The sequence below is a fragment of the Callospermophilus lateralis genome, chromosome 3 (assembly GCF_048772815.1).
Source record: "Callospermophilus lateralis isolate mCalLat2 chromosome 3, mCalLat2.hap1, whole genome shotgun sequence".
NCBI classification, from domain to species: domain Eukaryota; kingdom Metazoa; phylum Chordata; class Mammalia; order Rodentia; family Sciuridae; genus Callospermophilus; species Callospermophilus lateralis.
In genome coordinates this window covers 27,734,437-27,757,773 of record NC_135307.1, presented here as the reverse complement: position 1 = coordinate 27,757,773, position 23,337 = coordinate 27,734,437, and the positions used below count along the sequence as shown (strand labels likewise).

The 23,337-nt window shown below is 37.6% G+C and overlaps 1 protein-coding gene across 5 annotated transcripts in view; it reads left to right on the top strand.

Moving 5' to 3' along the window:
• The window catches only part of Gpatch2l (G-patch domain containing 2 like), a 56,185-nt gene extending 33,558 nt beyond the window's left edge, over nucleotides 1–22,627 (top strand). For 3 of the 5 annotated variants that reach the window (XM_076849813.2, XM_076849815.2, XM_076849814.2), the window contains exons 9-10: nucleotides 8,201–8,295; nucleotides 13,416–22,627. In XM_076849813.2, coding sequence (XP_076705928.1) covers nucleotides 8,201–8,295; nucleotides 13,416–13,576 — 256 coding nt within the window. In that variant the 3' untranslated portion in view covers nucleotides 13,577–22,627. The remainder of the gene's footprint in view (nucleotides 1–8,200; nucleotides 8,296–13,415) is intronic. The other 2 variants (XM_076849820.1, XM_076849816.1) reach the window with 1 other exon arrangement.
• Nucleotides 22,628–23,337: the final 710 nt, after the last annotated feature.

Sequence of the window (23,337 nt, the reverse complement as noted above, 5' to 3'; positions counted from 1 at the left end):
CTCCTCATGGGAGGTAGGCCTCTAGACTTCTCTTAGCTTTGGAGAAGCCACTGCAGATGAAGGAAAGTGTTAGTATCTAGCACAGTGCCCAGCACATAGTGATAAATGGGGAGGTTGGAGGCTTGTTGGATAGATGAGTGGACAGTTATATAGTTGGCTGGGTGTGTGGATAAAATTCACAAACTAACTGTTTTGTTTTTTTTTGTTTTGTTTTGTTTTGGTTGCTAGTACTGAGATTTACCATTAAAGTAGTAATACTTTGTGTTTAAAATTGCTGCTGCTCAAACAGCAGATGGTGTGATTGGTGCTCTGATAGAGGCAGGGGTATTGTTGTCAAGGACACAGTCACAGATTTGTGATGAGACTAGCGTTATAGCTATAGGCAGCCTTTCCCAAAACGAGAGATTGATTGTGATGGATAGCTTTTCTTACCATTATTACCTATAGGAAACACTAACTAGAACTTAACCAATTGCTACTGTCTGCTCTCTGTATAATGTACAAGTCACCAGTTGTCATTATTGAGTATTTCATAGCAGTTAGATTTTTCTCCAACTTTCATGACTTTTCCTCTGTTTTGGATGGTGATTTGGTAATGCACCACTATTTCCATTTCTTCTTTCTTAAGTTCTAAAATAGCAAAGCAATTGTTTTATATCTTATTTTCATAGGTCAGTTCCTTTGTAAATAGACAGCTTTTCATTTGAGAAATCTCATTTTCATTTCCAGTAAGAGTGGCAGATGCCAGTTTGGTATGCAGATATTATATGTGTTCTTTAATGAACAAATGAAAAGTCTCATAGTTTTTATGTTTTTTTTCTTTGTTGTGATATCCTGGCAAAGTCAGTATGAGATTAAGAGTGTGGGTATGAATGTGAGGCAGACACAGGTAAGACTCTTGGCTTCACCTGGGCAAATGACAACCTCCCCATTCTCCAGTTACTTATGTTTAAAGTGAAAGTACTAATACTTTTCTTACTGGGCTGGTGAGGATCGAAATGAAATAATATACATGAATATTTGATATCCTGGTAGCAAACATTATTTTTCTTATAGTTTCTTCCCTATCCTGTCCTTAGGGTAATTGTAATTTTAAGAACTTTGAATTAGCTTCCAGAGTCATTTGCTAATAAGATGTAGTACAGATTCTTGAGAACCTTAAATGGCCTCAAATAGCCTGTACAAGGAGGCATTTGGACAGTGTTGGGTAAAGAAGAGAGAGACCTTCCTGCCCATTAGAGAGTTGAAATATGATAGGCTGCACTCATTGTAATTCATTTTATCTGTTCAAAAACGTTATGATCTGCATATCAGAGTTGTGTGCCCAGCTGGCTGTGCCATTTGACAAGGAGTTTCAAAGAACAAGAAGACGACCCAATTCATGCTATTAATTTTGACCTTTGGAGCCATAATAAACAGCCTCAGGTTTTACCCCAGGGCTTGGAGGAAGAAACCTTTAGTTAGTTCTTTGTCAAGAGTCTGGGATGCTGGGATGCCGGGGTGTTGGGATGCTAGGATGTGCAGAAGCTCTTGCTCACCTCTGGTGCCTTAGTTTTAGCTGTGTGTGAAGTAATGCTTCTGCTAAAATGTTGTCCTTAAAACTGCTCAAGCCTATTGGAACCTCTCAATATACTGAGCAGTCCTTGGGTCTTTTGTCCTCTGTTGGAAGGTCTTGTTTACAGCAGCTCTCAGCTGGCTGGCATCTTACTGCCTAGGTGGAGTGATAAAAGAATTCTCTTCCAGTTTTTCTGTTGTGGTTTACCCATGTTCCAAGTGGATGCCAAGTGATTCTGCTCCTTTGGCTGGAATAAGCCAGCTTGATGTTGTCCTGTGTCTTGGTCCAGCTGACGGAAGTAGATTAAAGAGGCTTTTCAGGGGCTAGTGAGCAGTTTGTCACAGATTGCTGAGTGTTAGATTTGAGTGAAAGACATTGAGGCTCTCTTCCTCCGAAACAAATCCTCTCTGTTCCCTATGGTAATTGTGAAGTGGTTTTCTCTCTCTAGCTGCTCCTGGTGTCCTAGACTGGATCTTCCCATGCACAAGTCCATGAAAGTCTTTCCAGTACTGGGTGTTTAATAAATGACAGTTAACTTCAAATGTAAAAATCACAGCTTACTGAGGGATGTCTCTTCCCTAAGTTTAATCCTCTCCCTCATTTTACCCTAGCACTTGACTTGTTCCTTGATTACATCTCACTGTTTCTAATTATTACTTCTGTATTTACAAATAAACTTTCCCCCATGTCATGAGCTCCTGGGGAACAAGGCCGTAGCTCAGTTATTATGTGCCTCCCCTTTCCACAGCCAACATAGTATTTTACAACCAGGGTGGGCCCCTATAAATTTTTTTACAATAATTGAGGTGAATAGATGAGTAATTAAAGAGAATAGTTGGAGTATATGATAGATAGACCTTTGGTCCTTAAAAACATCACATTTTCCCCCTGATAGTAGTAGTTATTTGTTTATATTTTTAAAAAGGTGCAGCAATACTTTTTACATTAAATTTTATTTCTACTTCATACAAAAGTGAACTTCTCAGTGGCTTTTAAAAACAAGTGATTTTTTGAAGGTGAACTATCCCTTAAATTAGTGTGCCATTGGCAGAAAAAGACTGTTTTTGCTCCTTAGGAGTGACTCAACATCTTTGTTCTAAACTGAAAGCAGTCACTTCAGTTATTTTTTGCCAACATTGGTTCTATTAAACATGCATGTATTTCTCAAAGTATCTTTTTTTTTTTTTTCACCTAAAAGTACATTCCTGCCCCAGGGACATGGTGATCTGCCCCGTTTCCTAAGTAACACTGCAGTTTAAACAACTCACCTGATCTTTCAGTTCCCTGCAGTAAAAATAAAGTAGAAATGTTGTGTTTATGTGTAGATGTAAAGAATACTCTTTCAATTAATTGTTAATCTTCAGCATTCACCTTCACACTTATAAGAATTTAGTGACCATTTCTGAAGTAAGAATTTTTAAAGAAGTTATATTTATTGCTTTTAATGCTCATTTCCTCTGCCTTCTCTGCATCCTTTCTGGCAAATGCTGCCACAGTGAAGAATGCAGCCTTCAGAGGGAAAGCCTGGAGCCCAGTACTCACATTAGAAAAGAAGCCTGTGCCCCAAGTGTTCACTGGCCTGAGTGTAGATTGTCCCTGAGGCCCTGATCAGATGAAATGGAGCAAGTGGAGCCTGTCTTTTCTCTAGGTTAATTGCTTGTGTACCAGGGAGCAATATTTTTATCTAAATTTATATTCATTTAATCATTCTATTATTCTTTAGGCTAAATAGTTAGATCTTTTTTATTGACTAGGTTGGCTTTGGGAATTTGGTAGATTTTTTAACTCAGTCATTTCTACAGTAAGTAGGCACTTAACCAGAATTATCTCAGGACAAATTTCAAAACAAGTATATTACTGATTCTATTCCCACTCCAGCCTATTAAATAAGGAGTTTGATGGGACATGTGTATTTTATAAATGCTCTATATATTATATGATTCTGGTAACCATTTACCACTCTAATTTAGTGAAGTTTTATAAGGTGGTAGAGCTCTTAGCTCAATTTCTACTTAGCTTCTGTTGTATCCTGAATGGCTGAAAGATCCTTCCCCTGATGGACATGGTTTGTAGTACAAGAACAACAGTATATAGTTACATACTTCTCTTGCAAGAGAATTTTTAAAAATCTGGTTAAATCTTCTGCCTTTTCTGTCTGCAGGAAAGGTCTTTGTGTTGGGGAAGCTTCAACTCTTTTTTTTTTTTTTTAATTCTTTCTGCTACCTCATTTCTTCATTGTCCCTTTTTAGTTTCCATTTTGTGATGGTAAAAAGTTATATACACATTGAGTAAATAAGAAAGGGAGCCAGGTAGTTGTATGCCTAAATGAAAATGGTATGAGGAGGAAATCAACCTCTTTATTTTTCTTCTCCTTCCTAAATTTTTTATGTATACACTTGATCATATGGAATTATTTGGGAATTTAAAATAAACCTGGAACAGCCTCTTGAATAGGAGGTGGAGACTGCAGTAATTGCCTACCCACATGCTTAGGTTTTACAGAATAACATGAGGGGCCCATCCAGTCCCACACTTAATATTCTTTACTCCCAAGCAGGGCCGTTTTGGTGTTCTTGGTGTGCTCTACGGCCTGCTGGTTCCACTTCCAGTTGCCTTCACATCCTTTTGCTCCAAGCACCCAGATTCTTTTTTATTTTTCCCAGGCTTATTCTGGGTCCACTTCCTTCTTTATTCTGTGATGTTCTTCCCAAGCACATGGAGCCCTCATGTGGGCTATAAATACAACCTAAATATAAGCATTTACTTAAAATCAAAAAAGAAGAAAAATATCCTAATTGTTCTTTTGTAACAATTCAACAGTTTCTCTTCTTTCCTCTCAAATATAGGAAGGGACATAGAAAATGAAAAATTTTCTTCATCTACTCAGCCCAGAGCTATGCTGTTGTGTTCTGCCTCCTGTGATATAGCTCTTCAAACTGGAGATGAGTCTTGAGAGAAGTGTTTTAAGAGGAGTGACATATTTAAGCTGAGTTTTAGGAATGAACTTGCCCCTCTTTATTGCCACTTCTGTTTCTCCATTATTTGTTTCCTGTAACCAGAAAAACTATGCGGCTGCTTGTACGACTAGGTTAAAACCCATGAAGGCAGAGATTGTGTGCTTTGTAACTGTATCCTCGTGTTTAGTACAATGCTTAGCACAGAGGAGGTGTTCAGTAAAAACTTAGTAAATAGAGAAAGAACCAAAACTGCTGAGTAGAAAGAAAATAGTCCACACAAAAATAACATACTATTACAACAAAATAAGGTTATTGTCTTAATAAGCTTTGTTACTTGGTTTCTTTAGATGACAGGTTTTTTTTCCTAAGTTTTAACCAGAGGAATTTATAAAATTTGAAGGATTTAGAGTGCTCAACAACAATTAGAAATGGGAATGACATGGTAAATGTAGACAATTTACCGCCAAGAGAAATAATAGGCTGGTGGCTTAGCAGTCAGGGTTCATTCAATGTTAACACTAAAGTGCTTAGTGTTACTGAATAGAGCATGGATGGGCACCAAAGAACCATCACCTTTGGGCAGGGAAATGTGATGACTGGCTGAGTCAGTGAGTCCACAGGTGGCCCCCAGAGAATGTTACACAGTGTAATACTGTTTAATAACTTGTGTGCATAATAATAGGTAGATAATACTTATTTTCATTTTGCTAAAATGTTTTTTAAAACTCCAAAATTTATGAACATTTTGGTACATTAATAGTTTCATCTTTTTACTTCCTTGAAATTGTGAGGTAAGTGTTACTGACTAGATCCATAAAGGATTCTAGAATATGGATCCTGAACCTTGTTACTGACATAATGAAACATGCAAAGCTGGGAAAATGATGGTGGAAATGTAGAAAAAATGCCAGAACTTAATGAGTTTGGCCTAAGTTGATCTTCTAGGAATTAATGTCTTAACATTCTCTTGAGTACTTCTCTTTTGCTTCTCATTTTGCTTTTCACATAAAACTCAGAAAATTGTAAATACTGATCTCAAAGAAGCAATTTTTAATTAAAATTTTAAATATACACAAAAAAGTATACAAAGAAATATACACTCGATGACTTGTCAAAGTCATAACTAAGTTAATCAGCATCCAGATCAAGAAAATGAACATTACCAGAAAAGAACCCTTCTAGTCCTTTCCGTCTCACACCTTACTGAAGTCTAATAACATAGTTTGGGTTGAAGAAATGGTGTTAACACTTACTCTGAGGAGTTCTGGAGATTTCTTTAGTGAGCTTGGTTAAAGAAGAAAGAAGTATGAATACAAACAGTTTTCTTTTGACTTTATTTCCGTTTCTGTAATATTTGCAACTAAGCATGACTGAATTAGGAAAAAGCTCTTGGGAGTTTGAGTTTGGGGCCCATGTACCTTGTTGATGGAAAAAATGGAAGCTCTTTTCTGCACATTTTCTCCTCTCTTTGGCTGAGGAACACAATTTTGTAGTGCCACTTTCTTTTCTGCCTGTTTCTTGGCTTCAAGGGGAGTTACCACCTCTGTTCAGTCAGAAGTAACTTTGATGCTCTGTCATCTGTGTTAATTTATTACTAAATCAACATGCTGAATTTAGACTCATTCCCTGGATTTGCACAGGATATGAGAAATGAACTGTTTTCTCTACACATTTATTCAGAATTAATTATTTCAGCTTTGAGAATTAACTACTCATGGAGTATATAACTTAAAATGAACTCTTTTTCCATGTGGGGGGACTGATCGATAAAAGGTGATCTGGATGGAATTTTCATGACCACTGGCCTTACATTGTAAATCTCATCATATAACATTCTTTGCATTCTAAAAATCTTGCTAAGATTCCAGTCAGATACTTATATTCTTCTTTTTATAAATTGAATCAACTCTTAAGCTTTTGCTCTTTAGAGAAACATCCATATGTGTACATGCGCTGTGGAAATTGCCAGATTGAGGGCCTGCTGAATAGGAGAATTTGTCCATTTGACTTTTGTCTTATTATTATTCCCTTATTACCTAGATTCTTTTAGATTTGAGGTTCTAGTTTTAAGACTATTCAGCCATGAGACTTGATCCCCAGCTGGGACTACAAATTAGGAGTTCATCTTGTATAATTTTATTAAATTCATTTTTATATGTGTTTTTTTCGGGGGAGGGTGAGGGGGTGTACCAGGGATTGAACTCAGCGGCATTCGACCACTGAGCCGTATTCCCAGCCCTACTTTGTATTTAATTTAGAGATAGGGTCTCACTGAATTGCTTAGTGCCTTGCTTTTGCTGAGGGTGGATTTGAACTCTTGATCCTTCTGCCTCAGTCTCCCAAGCTCCTGGGATTATAGGCATGCGGCACCAAGCTCCTTTTTATGTTTTATACTTGGGCTATTTTTTAATATTGTGGTAAAACATTTAAAATTTACTGTATTTACCATTTAAACCACTTTTAAGTATTCTGTTGGCCATTTGGTTTTTAGAATTTTTATTCTTTTTATTTTTGTGGTGCTGGGGATGGAACTCCAGGGCCTCATTCATGCAAGAAAGTGTTCTCCCACTGAATCATTATCCCCAGCTCACTAAAATTTTTATTCTAGTCAATACGTACCTGACAAGCATCAAGGATGTGCCTTGTGCTGATGTTGGTAGATCATGGGAAAATTGTGAAAGAAGTATAAATAAATATGGTTCTTGTTCTCAGGATCTCTGCTCTTAATTTCAGATTAAGCTTCATTAGGAAAACAAGATATGTGTACACCAGTTAAGTAATAACTCATGGTAGATAAGGCCTTAGATGTTTGAAAGGTTTATGTAAAGGTGAAACTCTACTTGGTCCTTTAACAGGGGCAGGATCTGTCTAGTACAAGAGAAAGGAGAAAGTGGGGAACAGTGAGGAACTAAAATAGTATGTAAGCTATTTCATTGTTAAGTCTATCATCTTTCAGAGAATCTTTTTTCTCCCCCAAGATTTAAGTTCTCAGTCTATTGTTTTTAAAAATAAACTAAATATTTGGATGAGGGAGCACAATATTAGTACATAATTTATATTTTTAAAAGTCTCAGAAACTGAGCTGGGATTATGGTTCAGTTGTAGAGCGCTCACCTAGCACATGCAAGGCCCTGGGTTCGATTCTCAGCACCACATAAAAATAAATAAATAAATGTATTGTGTCCAACTACAAATATATTTTTTAAAAAGTCTCAGACACCAATTTATTTAACTTGTGATACAGATAGTATTAAAAATCCAGATATATAGAAGAAGGGTTAAACTTCCTATTTAAATTCTGTGCAAATATCTATGTTCATGCAGCATTAAACTTTTCAATATATTATCACTTGGGAGTAGGTATTTCATTAGTGAATTTAGAACAATTGCAGTTATCATTTTTATGAAAAATAACTTTATAAAAATCAGCATGTGATAAAACATTTATTGAAATTAATCTTGAATGTCTGCTACTCTGAGAGCAGGTAAAAATATTTAGAATGGTGTGTATTATGGGTAAAGAGTGAATTTTGATTAATTTCTGAATAATCTTGTGCTAATGCTTAATGACACATGATGCCCGTTTTGTTTGTAACGGGTCATGGCTTTCATCTGGGTTAAACATAATGTCTTTCAGACAATAAGAAGTACAAAGTTAAAAGCACATTTTCTCTTTTCATTTCTGCAGGCAGCCAAATGTACATTGGGGACCACCATGTTCACGTGACATCAAGAGGAAACGGAAACCTGTGGCTGCAGCATCTCTGTCCAGCCCCAGTGCAGGTGATTATATGTAGTTACCAGTTATTGAGTACCTTCTGTGTTTCAGGGACTAAATTATAATGTGTTTCATATACCTTTTTGTGTAATCTTTACAAATTAGGTAGGTCATTTTATTCCCATTTTACATAGGAAAACAGATTGTGAGAAGTAATCTGCCCCATTCTCTCTAATCCCAAAGTCTGTACCTTTCACTTTGTCATGTGGCTTTCTAGATTTTGAAACCTTATATTCCACTATTATCAGTCTTCAGTTATCTGACTCTTGTTCTGGCATAGACAGGAAATTGGGTTCATGTTAATAGAAAATCCATTTGGGGGTGGCAGTTTGGTAAGTAGCCAGGGAATTGTGGTTTCATTTACATTCTTATTTTTGTGTGTAGTGTGATACAGTCTTACTATCTTTATGTATAGTAGAGTGGTAGTATTTTACAAGTCATGAAATTTTTAATAAAAAAACAGTTTTTTCAGGTTAAAACTTTTTACTTTGCTGTTCAAAACTAATACTAGTTGGTAGGAGCCAAAATAGTGGTTATATTTGGTGTGGGAGGTAATGACCAAGAAAGGATATCAAAAAACCTGGGATGCTGGAAATGCTATATATCATGAACCAGGTAGGGATTACCTGGATGTTTATATAGCTGCATAATTTCTGTGAAGATTATTGAGCTAGACATTTAAGATTTATGTAATTCACTACATGCATATTGTTAAAAATGTCAGATATTAAGATACTTGGGAGACTGAGGTAGAAAGATTGCAAGTTTAAGGCCAGCCTGGGCAATTTAGTGATACCTTATCTCAAAATAAAATTTAAAAGAAAGGCTGGGAATGTAGCTCAGTGGTAGAGCATTACCTACCACATGTAAGGACCTGGGTTCAAATCCAGTACTGTTAAAAATATACATTGGATATTGAGCACATAATAAATTGTTTTATTCTCCTTAGAAAATACAGATTGAACACCCCAAATTCAAAAATCTGAAATCTGAAATGCTCCAAAATCTGAAACTTTTCTGAGCATTGACGTGATACACCATAAATGGATTATTCTACACTTGATCTCATGTGACAGGTTGCAGCCAAAATGCAGATGCAGTAAAAATATTGTATAAAATTACTTTTAGGCTATGCATATAAAGTGTTCATGAAATAAAAATGAATTTTGTTGTTTGAACTTGGGTTCCATCCTAAATGTTCCATATATGCAAATGTTCCAAAATCTGAAAAAAAAAATCTCAAATCGGAAACACTCTGGTCCCAAGCATCTTTAGAAAGGGATACTCAGTCTGTACCATACAAGTATAGCATGATTGACAGCTGAATGAAGAGTAAACCTTAGGCAGGTATGGAATTCTACCTGCCTGCCTTTACTTAGTGAGTTTCAGCATACTCTGGTATCAACCTCTTTGAGCTTCTGTTTGAGATGATTGCCTGATGGTGGTTCATATAGGACAATCTTAAATTACAGGTTTAATGATTATGATAAGTTTATATAGTGCTTTTAATATGGCCATATGGCCAGGCCTTTCACTGAATACTTTGCATGCATTATTTCATTTAAATTATGCAACATCTTCATAAGATAGATGCTATTTTTATTCCCATTTATACATGAGAAAACTGAGGCTTAAATCACTTCTGCAAGTTCACGTGATTGATTAATATTAGAGTCTAGCGCCCGTAGAGCTGCCCTCTAAACACTGTGGATGTTCTGGTTTTTAATATACGGCAGGATTGGTTCCAGATTGTGACCCTGCATCAAAACCCATGTCCTCATTCAGTCTGTGTATTTGAAGTGTTAAACAAAACTTCCTCTCATCTTTTTTTCTCCTTAATATCAACTTCCTTTTTTTAGCTTTTAATTCTTTATAAAAACAGAGCCATTGGGATGAGTATAAAATACTTATTCCATATTCAAATCAGGAAATGTAGTGGGGGAATTAAACAAGACCTTAGTGTTAAACATTTCCCCTACTGAACCCAACTACTCTCATCTCACTTGTTGACTAAGCCCTGCTTCACTGAGCATTTTTTTTTCTACCTACAACCTGAGTGCCCCATGGAGGTGAAGGACATAGCCCAAGCCTGCGCCATCAGTCAGTAGAACAAATGGGCTTGCTCTGCCTAACATCGGGCCATCTCGGATTCCACCTCTTTTATAGAAATGAGTGATGAAGAGAGGTGCGTCCTGCTTTGCCGCTGTATTAATACACATCAGGGGCCAGCTCCTGGCACTAAATCACGCTCCTGCATACATCTGTTATCGGACTCTTCACCAGTGTGATGAACAAGACTGCAGATAGAGGCTTCCTTGTGTCATTCTTTATAGGATTTTCCTAAAAGAATAAATAGCTCAGATCTCTGCCAACACTCTCCCCTGTCATTGTGATGAATTCAGCTTCTTTCTTAAACATGCAGCCACAAATCTTTTCTCTTTCCTCCCTCCCCCACTGGTAGAAAGTTTTGAGTTGAAATTGACTGAATTTAAAGATATTAATAAGGCTGTAGAGGTAAAGAGTGAGAAGGAACAGTGAGTCTTTTTTGTCTAATAGTAACAAAAGGCCATGAAAAGGCCCCTTTCATAATGCTATTTATGTAGAACCTTCTTGAAAGAGCAGCACCTTTATTTTCTTCTTTTTAATCTCCCCTCACCTCTTTATTGCATGCAGGTATCTAGTGCACAGAGCCACACCCTGGACCTTAGTGAGTAAGCATGCAAACCTGCTTCCAAGACTGATACCCAGGATAGGGATTGCCCAGCAAGTCTGTATCTCATGTTAAAGTGAACTTCTGAATATGCTTTTAAGAGTGTACTTGGAAAAGAAAAAAAAAAATTGATTATTTTCTCCCAAATTTGAGACTAAGTAGCTTAAAGGAACATAACTTGGTTGAAAACCAGGCTTCATTTCCTTGAAATGATTTTCTTTATCAGAGTAGTAAATCAGAGCTGCTGGCATGCAAATTCCATTTCTTCACAAAGTAAACACATGGTGCCCACCCCCTCCCCTTTTTCCAGTGCTGGGAATTGAACCCAGGGAAGGAAGAGAATAGTCAGTTATTGCTTAATGGTTGCAGAGTTGCCATTTGAGTTTTCTGGCAATGTATATGCGGTGATGGTATAAAATGAACTTAATACTACTAAACTCTGCTTAAAAATGGTTAAGACAGTAAATATTATGAATATTTTATCATAATAAAAAAATGACAGTTGGGGGCTGGGGCTGGGGCTGGGGCTCAGTAGTAGAGCACTTGCCTCACATATGTGAGGCACTGCGTTCAATCCTCAGTAACAGGGTTGGGTAAAATGCTGGCCTAGCGTGGGTGAGGCCCAGCCTGAATTTAATCCCCACTTCTGCAAAAAATTTTAAATTAAAATTTTAAAAGGGAACACACACACACACACACACACACACACAACACCAATTTTTTTTTTTGAGGGTTAATGTTTTACTGTGGTGAATTTTATGTTCTGTTAAATATGAATATGTATGCATGAGTTTGTGTGAGTGTGTGTGTGTGTGTGTGTGTGTGTGTGTGTTAGAGTGAGAGAGAGACATAAAGATAGATTTGAACTGTTCATATGTATTTCTTGCTGCTATAGTTGAGATTCCAAATACATTTTGCACAGTCATTGATTTTAAAAACTTTTATGTATGTGCTGTAAAGTAAGAGATTTCAAGATGCTTTTATATTTATTGACTGTAGTAAAAAATTTGTGTTTGAATATGTTTGTGATGTACATGTAAATCTGAAATAAATTCAGGGTGTGTTCTGATATTTTCTTTTTTTTCACTGAGGAAAGAAAAAGGGAATACTGGTCATGACCCATTAAGTTAATTTTTCGATTCTCGTTTGAAAATTACTATTCTAGGTTACATTTCTGAGAGTAGGATTATTGAGTGATAGGGTAAAATTTAAACTTTACTGTATTTTGTTATATTTGTTCTCAATGGAGTGAGTGGTGACAATGGTAGTTTGTACTACTCTGTTCAGAGACATTTGGAAATGTGAAGAAAATGTTTGGTTGTCATAGTAGGAGGCGGGGAAATGCTATTGGCATTCAGTAGATAGGATCCAGAATCCTGAATGTTCTGAAATACCCAGCACAACCAAGCACCAGCAATGATTATTCTGTCCAGATGTCTTTAGTAACTTTGTTGAAAAATATTGTGCCTGATTGTGGGTTTTTTTGTTTGTTTGTTTTGTTTTTTTGGGTACTGGGTATTGAACTTAGGGGCACTCAACCACTGAGCCACATCCCAAATCTATTTCTTTGTATTTTATTTAGAGACAGAGTCTCACTGAGTTACTTAGCACCTCACTGTTGCTGAGGCTGGCTTTGAACATATAATTCTCCTGCCTTAGCCTCCCAAGCTGTGGGGATCCATGCACCTGGCCAGATTGCATTATTTTTGTATCATTTTCCTTGTATAGTATTTGTTGGGGACACTGTCACCTTGGTGGCCTGAGGTATGGCATAAAGAGCATAGGATGTGGATCAAGTATCTGTTGCTACTTAACCAGTTTTGTTGAATTACTGAACAAGTTATGTGATCTCTCCATGCCTCAGTTTCTTGATTCAGAAAATGGAAGTGATTATTTCTACTTCTGAGAGTTTGCATTAAGAAATAGGGTCATGAGTGTTCAGTATTTAGAGATATACAGTGCCTGGCACTTAAATGTTCAATAAGTGATGTTTACTACACTATGAATCTGTACTGCCCAATTTATTAATTGGTTCAGTTAAACCCATTTTTCTTTTCAGGTTTTACTTGCCTTTTGGTTTCCATAAAGAAAAAAGAGCCGGTTACCTTGGCACATGCCTGTAAATATCAGCTACTTGAAACCAAAAGGCTGAGACAGAGGCATCACAAGACTGAAGCCAGCCTCAGCAAGTTAGGCTGTGTTTCAAAATGGAATGAATGTACATATGCATGAATTGAGTGAGTGAATGAATGAATGAATGAATGAAGGAAAAAACTTTATGGGGCCACTTGGTTAACAGGACACGAAATGTAAGGATTAAAAAAAATTTATTTCCAAATATTTTTTATTCTGATTTCTCATTCTGTTTTGTCTCCCCTTGATTGTTTTCCTTGTTGCTTTTATTGTTGCACCCAGTTCACTTGGATGCGATGGAGCCAGCCACACCAGCAGCACAAGCCCAGAAGACTCCACACCCTGAGTGGTTGGTCAGGACCTCTGCCACAGAGAAAGCCACTGACTCAATTACAGCTACATTTTTTAAAATGCCACAAGAAAAGAGTCCTGGATGCAGCTAGAGAGCACTGTTCACCCACCTGGAGCTGACTTGGTGTTGAAAGAAGCATTAGCCTTCCTAACGTGTAGTCCTTTCCAGTGTTTTTATCACCGGGATGGACGACTCCTCACACAGCTGCAAACTCTTAGAAAATCATGTTGTGGGAATCTTTTTTTTTTAAGCTAGTGAAGTATTGAGGCAACAATGTAAAGAGAAAAAAAAGAAGAAAAAAAAAAGGTCATCCTATTATGCCCCATCTGGTACATTATTGCTATCCCACCATTTACCTGTAGCTCCATTTACAGAGCTGTTGCCTTTTGCAGGTATGTCTTTGTTCTTGAAAAACTGATAACTGCTTTTGCATACCTTTTGTGAAGAGCTTTTAATATCACTTGATGAAGTCCCAAATTTGCAGCCAGTTCCACATTCCTGAATGGAATTATGTTTGCAGGAGATTAGGTTCACCTTGGAGCCAGGTCTTGATTCATTCAGAGTGCCAATAAGCTGTATTTGTCATGTTCTAAAAAGAGACACCAGCAGTGTGGCCATTGGGAACTTCAGTTTTTCTGCAGATGATCTAATGGGATCAGCAGCAGCTGCATGGTACTTCACCTCATCTTCAAAGTTTATGTTTTAGTGAAAGAGGACATATCCATACTTAAAGATGAGGAAGATGGTTTAGGTATACAGCAAACTTAAAATAGTCATGAATTGTGTCTATTTCATGTTACAGTGTAAGCCTTTATGTTCTAAGTGGGACTTTATTGCTAGTGTTATAAGTCAGTAACCTATAGCAGAAATTTATACTCTATTATAATTATGGCTTCTCGGGGCCATACTTTGGTGAGAAAAAGTGTCTTTTTGACATACCTTTATAGTTGGCGTGTTTATGACGGCTCAGCTGCATGCAGAGGTAGATATACAGTCGTGCCTGAAGTTGGAAGCTACTTTGTCAAAATGAGGAATAAGTGATTGCCTGGAGCTGCTGGAGAAAAGCCACACTTTCTCAAAAAGTATTATTAAGAGTGTCATTCGGGGGCCTGGTTGACAGAAGAGCTCTTTTTTTTTGTACGAATTGAGTGTTTTTACTCTGAAATACATGGAGACTGTTTGTTAAATGCTCACTGCTATGGTCACATGGGAGAGGAGCATCCATCCACCCCAGCACCTGGATATTTTCTGTCTTAAAAAGAGGTGCTGAGTGGAGCAGCACCTCCTTCCCCCAAAGTGTGATTCTCTCTTCCTCCCACACAGAATGTAATAGTGGGTTGTTTTATTGTGTACCCTTTAAAAATTGTTCTTATCAGTAGAAACTCCAGAATGTCTTGGTGAATGAGGTGGGCAGGTGGACGGGTAGGAATCTAGTTGAAAAGGGGAACTTGAAGATGAGTTTACATAGCACTTTATGTAAGACTGAGAACATGACAGTTAACCATAACAAGGAAAATGAGGGAGGGGCTGGTGGAGTTCTTGCAATGACTGAAGCCAGCCCAGCACCTGGGAATCATCCCTGGCTCTCAGGCAGGAGGGAGTGTACCAACAGAAGTCTAAGGCTATACTCAAGAAATATAGAGAATGTAATGTCTGTTGGATATAAAATGGCACTGCTGAATTTTCTTAATGAAGAAGGTAGGTTTTGTGGCCGTGTGCAGTCTCCCCATAGTGGCCAGGGGCACATTAATCCAACCTACATAGTTTGATTTAAGGGAGAAATCTGTGGATATAACTTTTTTTGTTGTTGTTAGTGCCAAGCTCTGTGATTCATGCAGAGATTGATCATGTCATGACCTGGTAAGACCTCTACGGTTCAGGTGCAAAGGTGTTCCAGCATCTTTTTTTAATGACATTTGCCTACCTTTCTACCTATGATTTAAAATAATTTATATATGCAGCCTTATTTACATTTTAAACATCTCTGTGAAGTTATGCCATTTTACAGAGATGAAAACAGTCATGGAGTTGAGTGACTTGCCTATCACATGACTAAGCCAGGACTAAAATTCCATAGTTTCAGACTTTTCTCCCTTGGGTTATAATCTGTTTTTTCCTTTGTAGACCCAAATAATCAGTCTTAGACCCATGTTTATGAAACAGTTTGCCATGAATGTTTATCATCTTTCTTGGACATGCTTTGCTATACAGTTTGAACACTTTCAACAGCACTCACTCAAGAATGCAACATCTGCCTGTAATAAATGGGAAGATAAAATTAGTTGACTGTGAGAATAGAAATTTAAGCACACAAATACTTTCCAATACAGGGTGGCAAATTGTGCTCCTCATTTTAAGGTGCTGAATGTGCATACAAAATTATTAATCAACTTATTCTGCTTGTTTTTTTTTTTTTTGTATTAACCAATGCCAGAGGCTCGCCATGGAATCAAGTGTATTTTAAATCTTAAATTTTAATATATAATGTTATAAATTAAGACAAATCTGTTGCCTTTTGAGAAAAGATGTAGTTTCAAAATCAGATTTTGTAATCAGTTTTGAAAAAAAAAATGAAAGCAGAACATACTTTGAGAATAATCATGAGCTCACATGTTTGATCTGATCAAAAGTATAACTGAAGCTGAGTTTCATGGTTTTTATTTCTGGGTCTGGCTACACAAATTCTCTGAACTCTGCTCTTATGTGTGTTCCACAATGGGCAGAAGTCAAGACATTATCCACTTGCATGAGGACCATTCATAAAAAAGTAAGTTTTACTTATGAGTTTAGGGAATTTTCACATTGTTTCTCGGATGCAATATTTTAAAGGAAAAATTTAATTTGTATCAAAACTCTGTTTCACTTTTTTTTTTAAGTTAATTTTTATTGTTGGTTGTTCAAAACATTACATAGTTCTTGATATATCATATTTCACACTTTGATTCAAGTGGGATATGAACTCCCATCTTTCTGTTTCACTTTTTGGTAAGGCTTGATGAGAAGAGGAAATTAGTAGCTTTTTACATGTTTCCAAATGTGGAGGAGGCAGAATATAATTTTTACTGAGTGGTAGGTGGTTGGAAAATAGGCCACATTTAGCCTTGAGTTTTTTAGAAATCAATTTCAGTTAAAGATTTCAGATAATACTGTTTTTCTGGCTGTGAAATAGGCTCCAAGCAAGCTAGTTCTTGCAGCCAAGTGACCCAATGCTGAAGTAAGGCTTAATCTGCTGTGCTTGTGGTTGGCATACTTTGTTAAGTAAAGCGCAACACCTAGAACAGTAATTATACTAGTTAGGAATCTCAGATAGTTTAATCTGACATAGATCTGCATTTCAGGATTAGAGATGCTATGCACATAGCTATATATCATTCTCCCTTGGCCTAGAAAGTTCTGATGCTGCTGAGTTATCCCTGAAGCCACTTGGAGTTGAGAAAGCCAGTGTTGCAACAAAGGAGCTAGACTGGTTCAGTCTTCGCTGATGTGCTGGGTGCTTCGCTTGGGCTCCAGGTGAAGGTTCCTGGTGATGCATGATTCATTTTAGGTCTTTACTTTCTTTGGTTTTCATTACTGTGGTTCCAAGCCACAGTTTCCTACCCCCACTTCCTGGGGGTGAAGGCCGTGTGAAAGTCTCCACGTTAGAAGCTATATGCAGTGTCCCGTGTCTTGTGAATCTTACCTGAGCTGAGAACAGAGTGGCTTACGCTAGCAGCTGTGGATGCAATCTGTTTGAGACATAGTTTAGATGGGTCATGGGTTGTGGGATGGTGGTGGGGATAATTTGCTCTTGTCGCTGCTTTCTTTGCTGATGCTTGAGCTGCCAATTTTACTTGTCAGTATTTCCTTATCTCTTATTCCTCTTAGCAGAATTACTCTTGCAGGCAATAGTCAGTGGAGTTCCTAATCCATCAGAAAACTACAATAGAGGGGCTGAGGTTGGGGCTCACTGGTAATGCGCTCGCCTAGCATGTGTGAGGCACTGAGTTTGATCCTCAGCACCACATAGAAATGAATAAATAAAATAAAGGTATTGTGTCCAAGTATAACTAAATAATATTTTAAAAAAATAAAAAGAAAAGAAAACTACAATAGAAGGCAAAGGTGAAGAAAATGGTAAGTTTTACCACCAGGCGCTAAACAAAGGACACAGATGTGTTCTCCTGGAAACATCACTATATAGCAAAATAAAGATGATGAGCAATGTTGTTGGATTGTGGATTATAAGATTCTTAATAAGCCAGGTAAAACAGATTATGGTCAAAAGAAAAAATTTTTGTGTAAATCACTTAGCACAATGGTCAGATTTGGTGAATTTCCAAAGTATAGTATTGAAAGATCCTGATGTAATATTAAAACATTCTTATATTCACTGACCATCTCATCTTGGCAAGATAAAGATGTGGGAAGGCAAAAGGAGAAGGGGAGATGCATAGAGCAGAGGTTCTCAGAGTATGGTCCCTAGATTATGTTTTCATTGCCAGACCTACTGAATCAAAAACAGGGTTAGCCCAGCAAGCCTTTAGCTTGCCTTCCTGTGCATGCCAACATCTGAGAACCACAGGCTTTGCCACAATGAAATGTTTTAATGGTGCCTAAGCTCTGAGGCGCTCTTTTCTTCCCTGTATAAGTAAAGGGATGTTTTGTGTATGCTGCTTTGCAGAAATTATTCATGTTTTCATTTCCCATGTTTTTTCCTCCACGAGCACTTGAAAGATTGGAAATATCGAGAAAGGATGATATAGAGGAGAATGGCATCAAGGCCATATTCAGGTGGACGGAAATAACCTTTTTTAAATGGGTATAAATATAGCAGTAGATTTTTAGCCTTTGAATGATAGTCATTTTCACAATTCACAGTAAAAACATTATTTGTATAAGATACTACCACTTATTGGTTTAACATATTTGTTCATTAAATCTTAGTTTCAAGGGAATATCACATATCCAGCATGATAATGATGAATCCTTTAAAGTGTGGCTTATAAAAATGAAAAAGTTTGCTGGGTGTGGTGGTTCATGTCTGTATCTCAGTGACTCGAACGCTGAGACAGGAGGATAGCAAGTTCAAAGCCAGCCTTAACAAAGGACAGAGGATGTGGCTTCCTGGTTAAGTGCCCCTGGGTTCAATCCTTGGTACCAAAAAAAAAAAGGAAGGAAAAAAACTCCTAGGGAACATTGCATATATATAATCAATATCTGTTCAGTTTTTGGTAATCATCTGCTAATGCTTTATCTTAGTACCTCAGAGCATACAAAAATGAGTTTTCCACAATTCCATTAACATTCTTTTGTCTTTGTTTTACATTGCAGCTAGTTGAGTCTTTAAGGGTTGGAAACTTAACAGCAATATCATGCTATTTCTGTTGTCTGACTCTGGATTCAACATTTCAAATTGATACTGTAATTTTAAAGCTTCGAAAAGACATAATGACCATTTTTGTATTTTATTTTTAGTAATTAGGCTGGATCCTAGCTTGTTGCCAAAGCCTAGGAAATCAAGTCCCCTTTCAGAAGATATGTGTGGTTAAGGAGTTCTTGTATTTGCAGAGATGTACTAGGAGTTCTGTAATGTTTCCTTAGGTGTTTATGATGAGTTGTTTAAATGTCATTTCAATTGTTGCAGTCTACACCAATTTTTCTTTTCCTCCGTAAAGATCAGTTAAAACTACCTCTGGCCAAAAATACTCAGTTTTACTAGAAATTATCAAGAAGCCCTTTATGATATGAATTATGTAGATTAATGTTTTCATTCTCTGAAAGTTGTGACCCTTGCAGCCTATTCAGTCAAATATTTTTAATTGGAAAAGTGAAAGCAAATATTAGAAAACTTTAAAATGGCCATAGTAGGTTTAACTTAAAATCAACCTGCTTTACTGTGTATAGATTCTATATCTTGTTCCTCCTGGTATTCCATGGAAGAAATTTTATGACCAAGCAAACTGATGCCACCCCAAAATCATGGTGATTGAGATTGGATTGCTCCGTTTTTAATCTCAGTCAACACCTCTCCTGTTGGTAGGAGCTTTTACACAGCCATTCCAAATCCTTGTTACCTCCACCTTCTCTGAGGCAGCACTAGGCAGCACTTCTTGCTCACTCGTCCTCCCATGCACATGTCTTCGCCTGTTCTTACAAATGCCCATCCTGCCCAGGAGAACCCTTCTCTACCCCTTGCACTCTTACTCTGGCTACAGCCTCTCCACTCACAGCTTTACATTCTAATGTGTTAAAAGACTCTCTTCAAACAAAAATTCCTCAGCTCTGAACCCCTGCTACCATTGAAGACTGCAGAAATATACCACCCTTACCTGTGAGTCCACTCATTCTGCAGTCCACTGAAGCAGTGGGTTTTTTTAACCCCAGGTGCACATGGGGATCACCTAGAGAGCATTAATAAAAGTTGAATTCCCCAACTGGACCAATTATATCAGAGAAAGAGGGAACAGACTATTCTTTTAAAAACTGCAGCAAGGGCTGAGAACTACTATAAAACCTGCCTGTTACCGTTGTCACCATTGAAGTTGTTCTTGCTGGGTTCAGCAGTAACTTTTCACTGCGAATATTTAGTCCTTGGGTTGATCTTTATGATGCTGGTGTTGTTAGACTACTTTCTTTATCGGGAGCAAGGTCAGAAAAGGAAGAATTTTAGAAGGAAGTGGTTTGCACTTTCTCTATTTGCACAAGCGGGCAGATTGGTTGGTAGGTGAGTCCAGCACAGACTGGATGTCTTGTCTCTGATTCCACCTGTTATTTTAATTGATGCCCATAGGCTAATGAATTCCTTTGCCCTACCACCTTGTGCATCAACTTAAAGCATGGGTTTAGAATGAGGCACTTAGATTCATTAATAATTATTGTAAGCTTTGAGAAAAGCATATTCAGGGTCTCCTATGCTTCTTTACAAGTGCCCATCCTGCCCAGGAGTTTCTCCAAATCATAAGGTAGGATTTGCTAATCAGATTAGAATCTAAGAGATCACCCTGTAGACTAGAGGGTAGAGCTGCTATTCGTGAAAAGTCAGGCTTGAACAGTACCCTCCCCCGTCACATGCTCTTTTTACTCGTGACTTACTGGGGTTTTAGACACTGGCCCTCCTGCTTGGCCATCTCTGCATGCTGCCCTGGACATGTAGGGGTTCCACTCAGAAGGGACCTTATATGTACCTGGCTCCTTCAAATTACTAATTTCTAATTCAATGTCTAGGGTAGGTGGGTCTGCTTAGTAGTCATGTCCTAGCCGTAGAAAGTGAGAAGCCTTCTGCAGTGTTTAACATTCTAATGTGTTAAAAGATGGGATGGGAAACTAGCACTAAACACAGGAAGGTACCTCACATGTGGGACAGCCAAAATAAAATGGGTCCACTGGAGTCATTGCCCTAGTCCCTCATTCAGCTGAACACTGGCACTAATCCAATCCTCCTCAGGAACCTCTTAGGGAAGGGAGTAGCTGCCCCAGAGGGGAATATTCTAGGGTCCCTTAGATATACGCCTTTGAAACCACTAGAACCTATCTGCTGTCCTTAATCATGATAGTGGAGAATATTTACCAAGTGATTATTATATGCCATCTTAGCATTTCATTTATTTCTCAACAACTAAGGTTGGTACTTATCCATTTTAAAGTAAGGAAATAGTTACAGATTAACTTGCTCAAAGTCGTAGTTATGAAGTGTCTGCCTAGATTCAATCTCATCTGTTTGATATTAGAGTGACTGATCCCAGCCAGTACCTATGCTGCTTCTTCACAATACAAATGAACTGTTGGAGGCCATACATGGAAGAAATACACTGTGGGTCACTGGGCCCAGGACCAGGTGTCTGGTGAAACCCCTTAAACCTTTGGCTTGTTGCTCCTGGTAGGCTATTTATCCGCTAATTGTGAGTGGATTCACTCTCTCTGTCTACATCATTGAAAGGAAATAGACAATTTCTGGGACATTGTCTTATTACAACCCATTTTTTTTGTTTCAAAGGTGGCCAGAGCAAAGGAAAAGACAATAAAATCAAGGCTGTGGCAATAAAAAAGTACTGCCCTGTGCTGGGTGTAGTGGTGCACACTTGTAACCTTAGTATGGTGTGAGGCTGAGGTAGGAGGATTGTGAGTTCAAAGCCAACCTCAGCAACATAGGAAGACACTGTCTGAAAAAAAGAAGAGAGAAGTATTGTCCTTTGTGTACTAAGGTTCAACAGATTTCTCAGCCAGAACGACATGTATTTCAAGTTGTTAATGGTAGTGATGGACTGTTAAACATCTTGCTAGACATCTCTTTGCTAGCAAAACAGCTGTCTTAAAGTCTTGGCTTTTAGGAATGCTCTTTATTCAGTAGATGTGTAAAGAATACATTTTATGCCAAACCATACATAATAGGAGCTGAGTACTGTGGAATTCCTGCTTTCATAAAGTTCATAGTCTGATGAGGAAGAGAGTAGAAAAACAAGTATTATGCTGGGGGTTTGTGCGGGAGGAGAATATCAGTATTTTGGCAGTACAGTTGAGGGCACTTTAATTAAAACTGGGCAGAAGAAGGAGTCAAAAAAACCATGACTCTGAGTCTCGAGCAACGAACAGGAGTTAAATGGAAAAGTTGAAGTCTTCCGAGGGTGGAAGCATGCTTTGTTCAGAGCACGGCACATGTTCTGGTGTGGCCAGTATATAAAGCAGGGAGAGGTAGAGGGAGCGATGGGCCCTTGTGCTTGAGGTAGATGGTAGTGGCGGCCTGGCTTGCTGATTTGGAGAGCTGTGGTATTTCAGCTGAGTTCAGCTGTGGTTATGGAAACCCTGCTACTGTTTGGCCATTGTGCAAAGCTGGAACTGAGAGCTGAACAGGTTTGCATTCCCTTGATCACCTTCCCTGGGAAATAGAACCAGCCCACCTATTGGTAGGAACTACTGATATGTTTAAGATTGAAATGAATTGGGAATAAGATTTATCCCATGACTTGTCTGATTGCCTTACATATTCTAGCATGATACCAGTCTGAGATTATTCCCTTGGAACCACGTACTTATTTTGGTAGAATTTAATGTACATTGTGATGGTCCTTGTTCCTATACTCTTCTTCAGTAACAAAGTTGTTACTATCTGTAAAGCATTTTTAGTTTGTTTCTCAGTAGTGACAATAAATTTGTGTTGATCCATTTACACCTTTTCAGTCATTGATATTTTAAGCCTGCATAAAGTACTCCATCCATAGAGTAAAACCAATTCAGCTGGCCCACCCTAATCTCTGATCCCTTAATTTCCACCTCGTTAGTACCATGCTGTAAGCAAAGTTTTCTAAGTCCTCTAGAACTAAAAGTGAAATAAGTGTGAGTTTTTAGTCATTATTTTTGCTGAACAGCTTCTGATTGACCAGCATTTAAATTAGCAGCTTTTGTATATAGAAATAGGAAAATGCCTTTTATGCCCCATTATTAAGATAGTAGGGAGAATAAAAAATCATTGCTTATATAGTAGGGAATTAAGAAATAGAGAATTTTAGGGGATTCTGTGTAAAAGCATTTAAAATAGTTTGCTAGAAGGAAAATTCAGACTGTTAATTATGAGAAGAAAAAAAAAACACATGTATACACAACCAAGCCATATAAGTTATTTTTTAAAACTAGAATAAGGCCAAACAAATCTGTCACATTAAAGTAAACTTACCAATAAGTAGAAGACAAAAATATCAAACATTAATTCCATGTTGTAAGATTCAGAATGGTTCAGAAAGGTTGAGCAAGATAAACCAATAAGAAAACCAGTGGTAGACTTTAATATCAGAAAAAGTTGAACTAAAGAAGAATTAAAAGAAAAAAAGAGCATTATATAATGTGAAAGAAGGCACTTAACACTGAAAATATAATAGATAC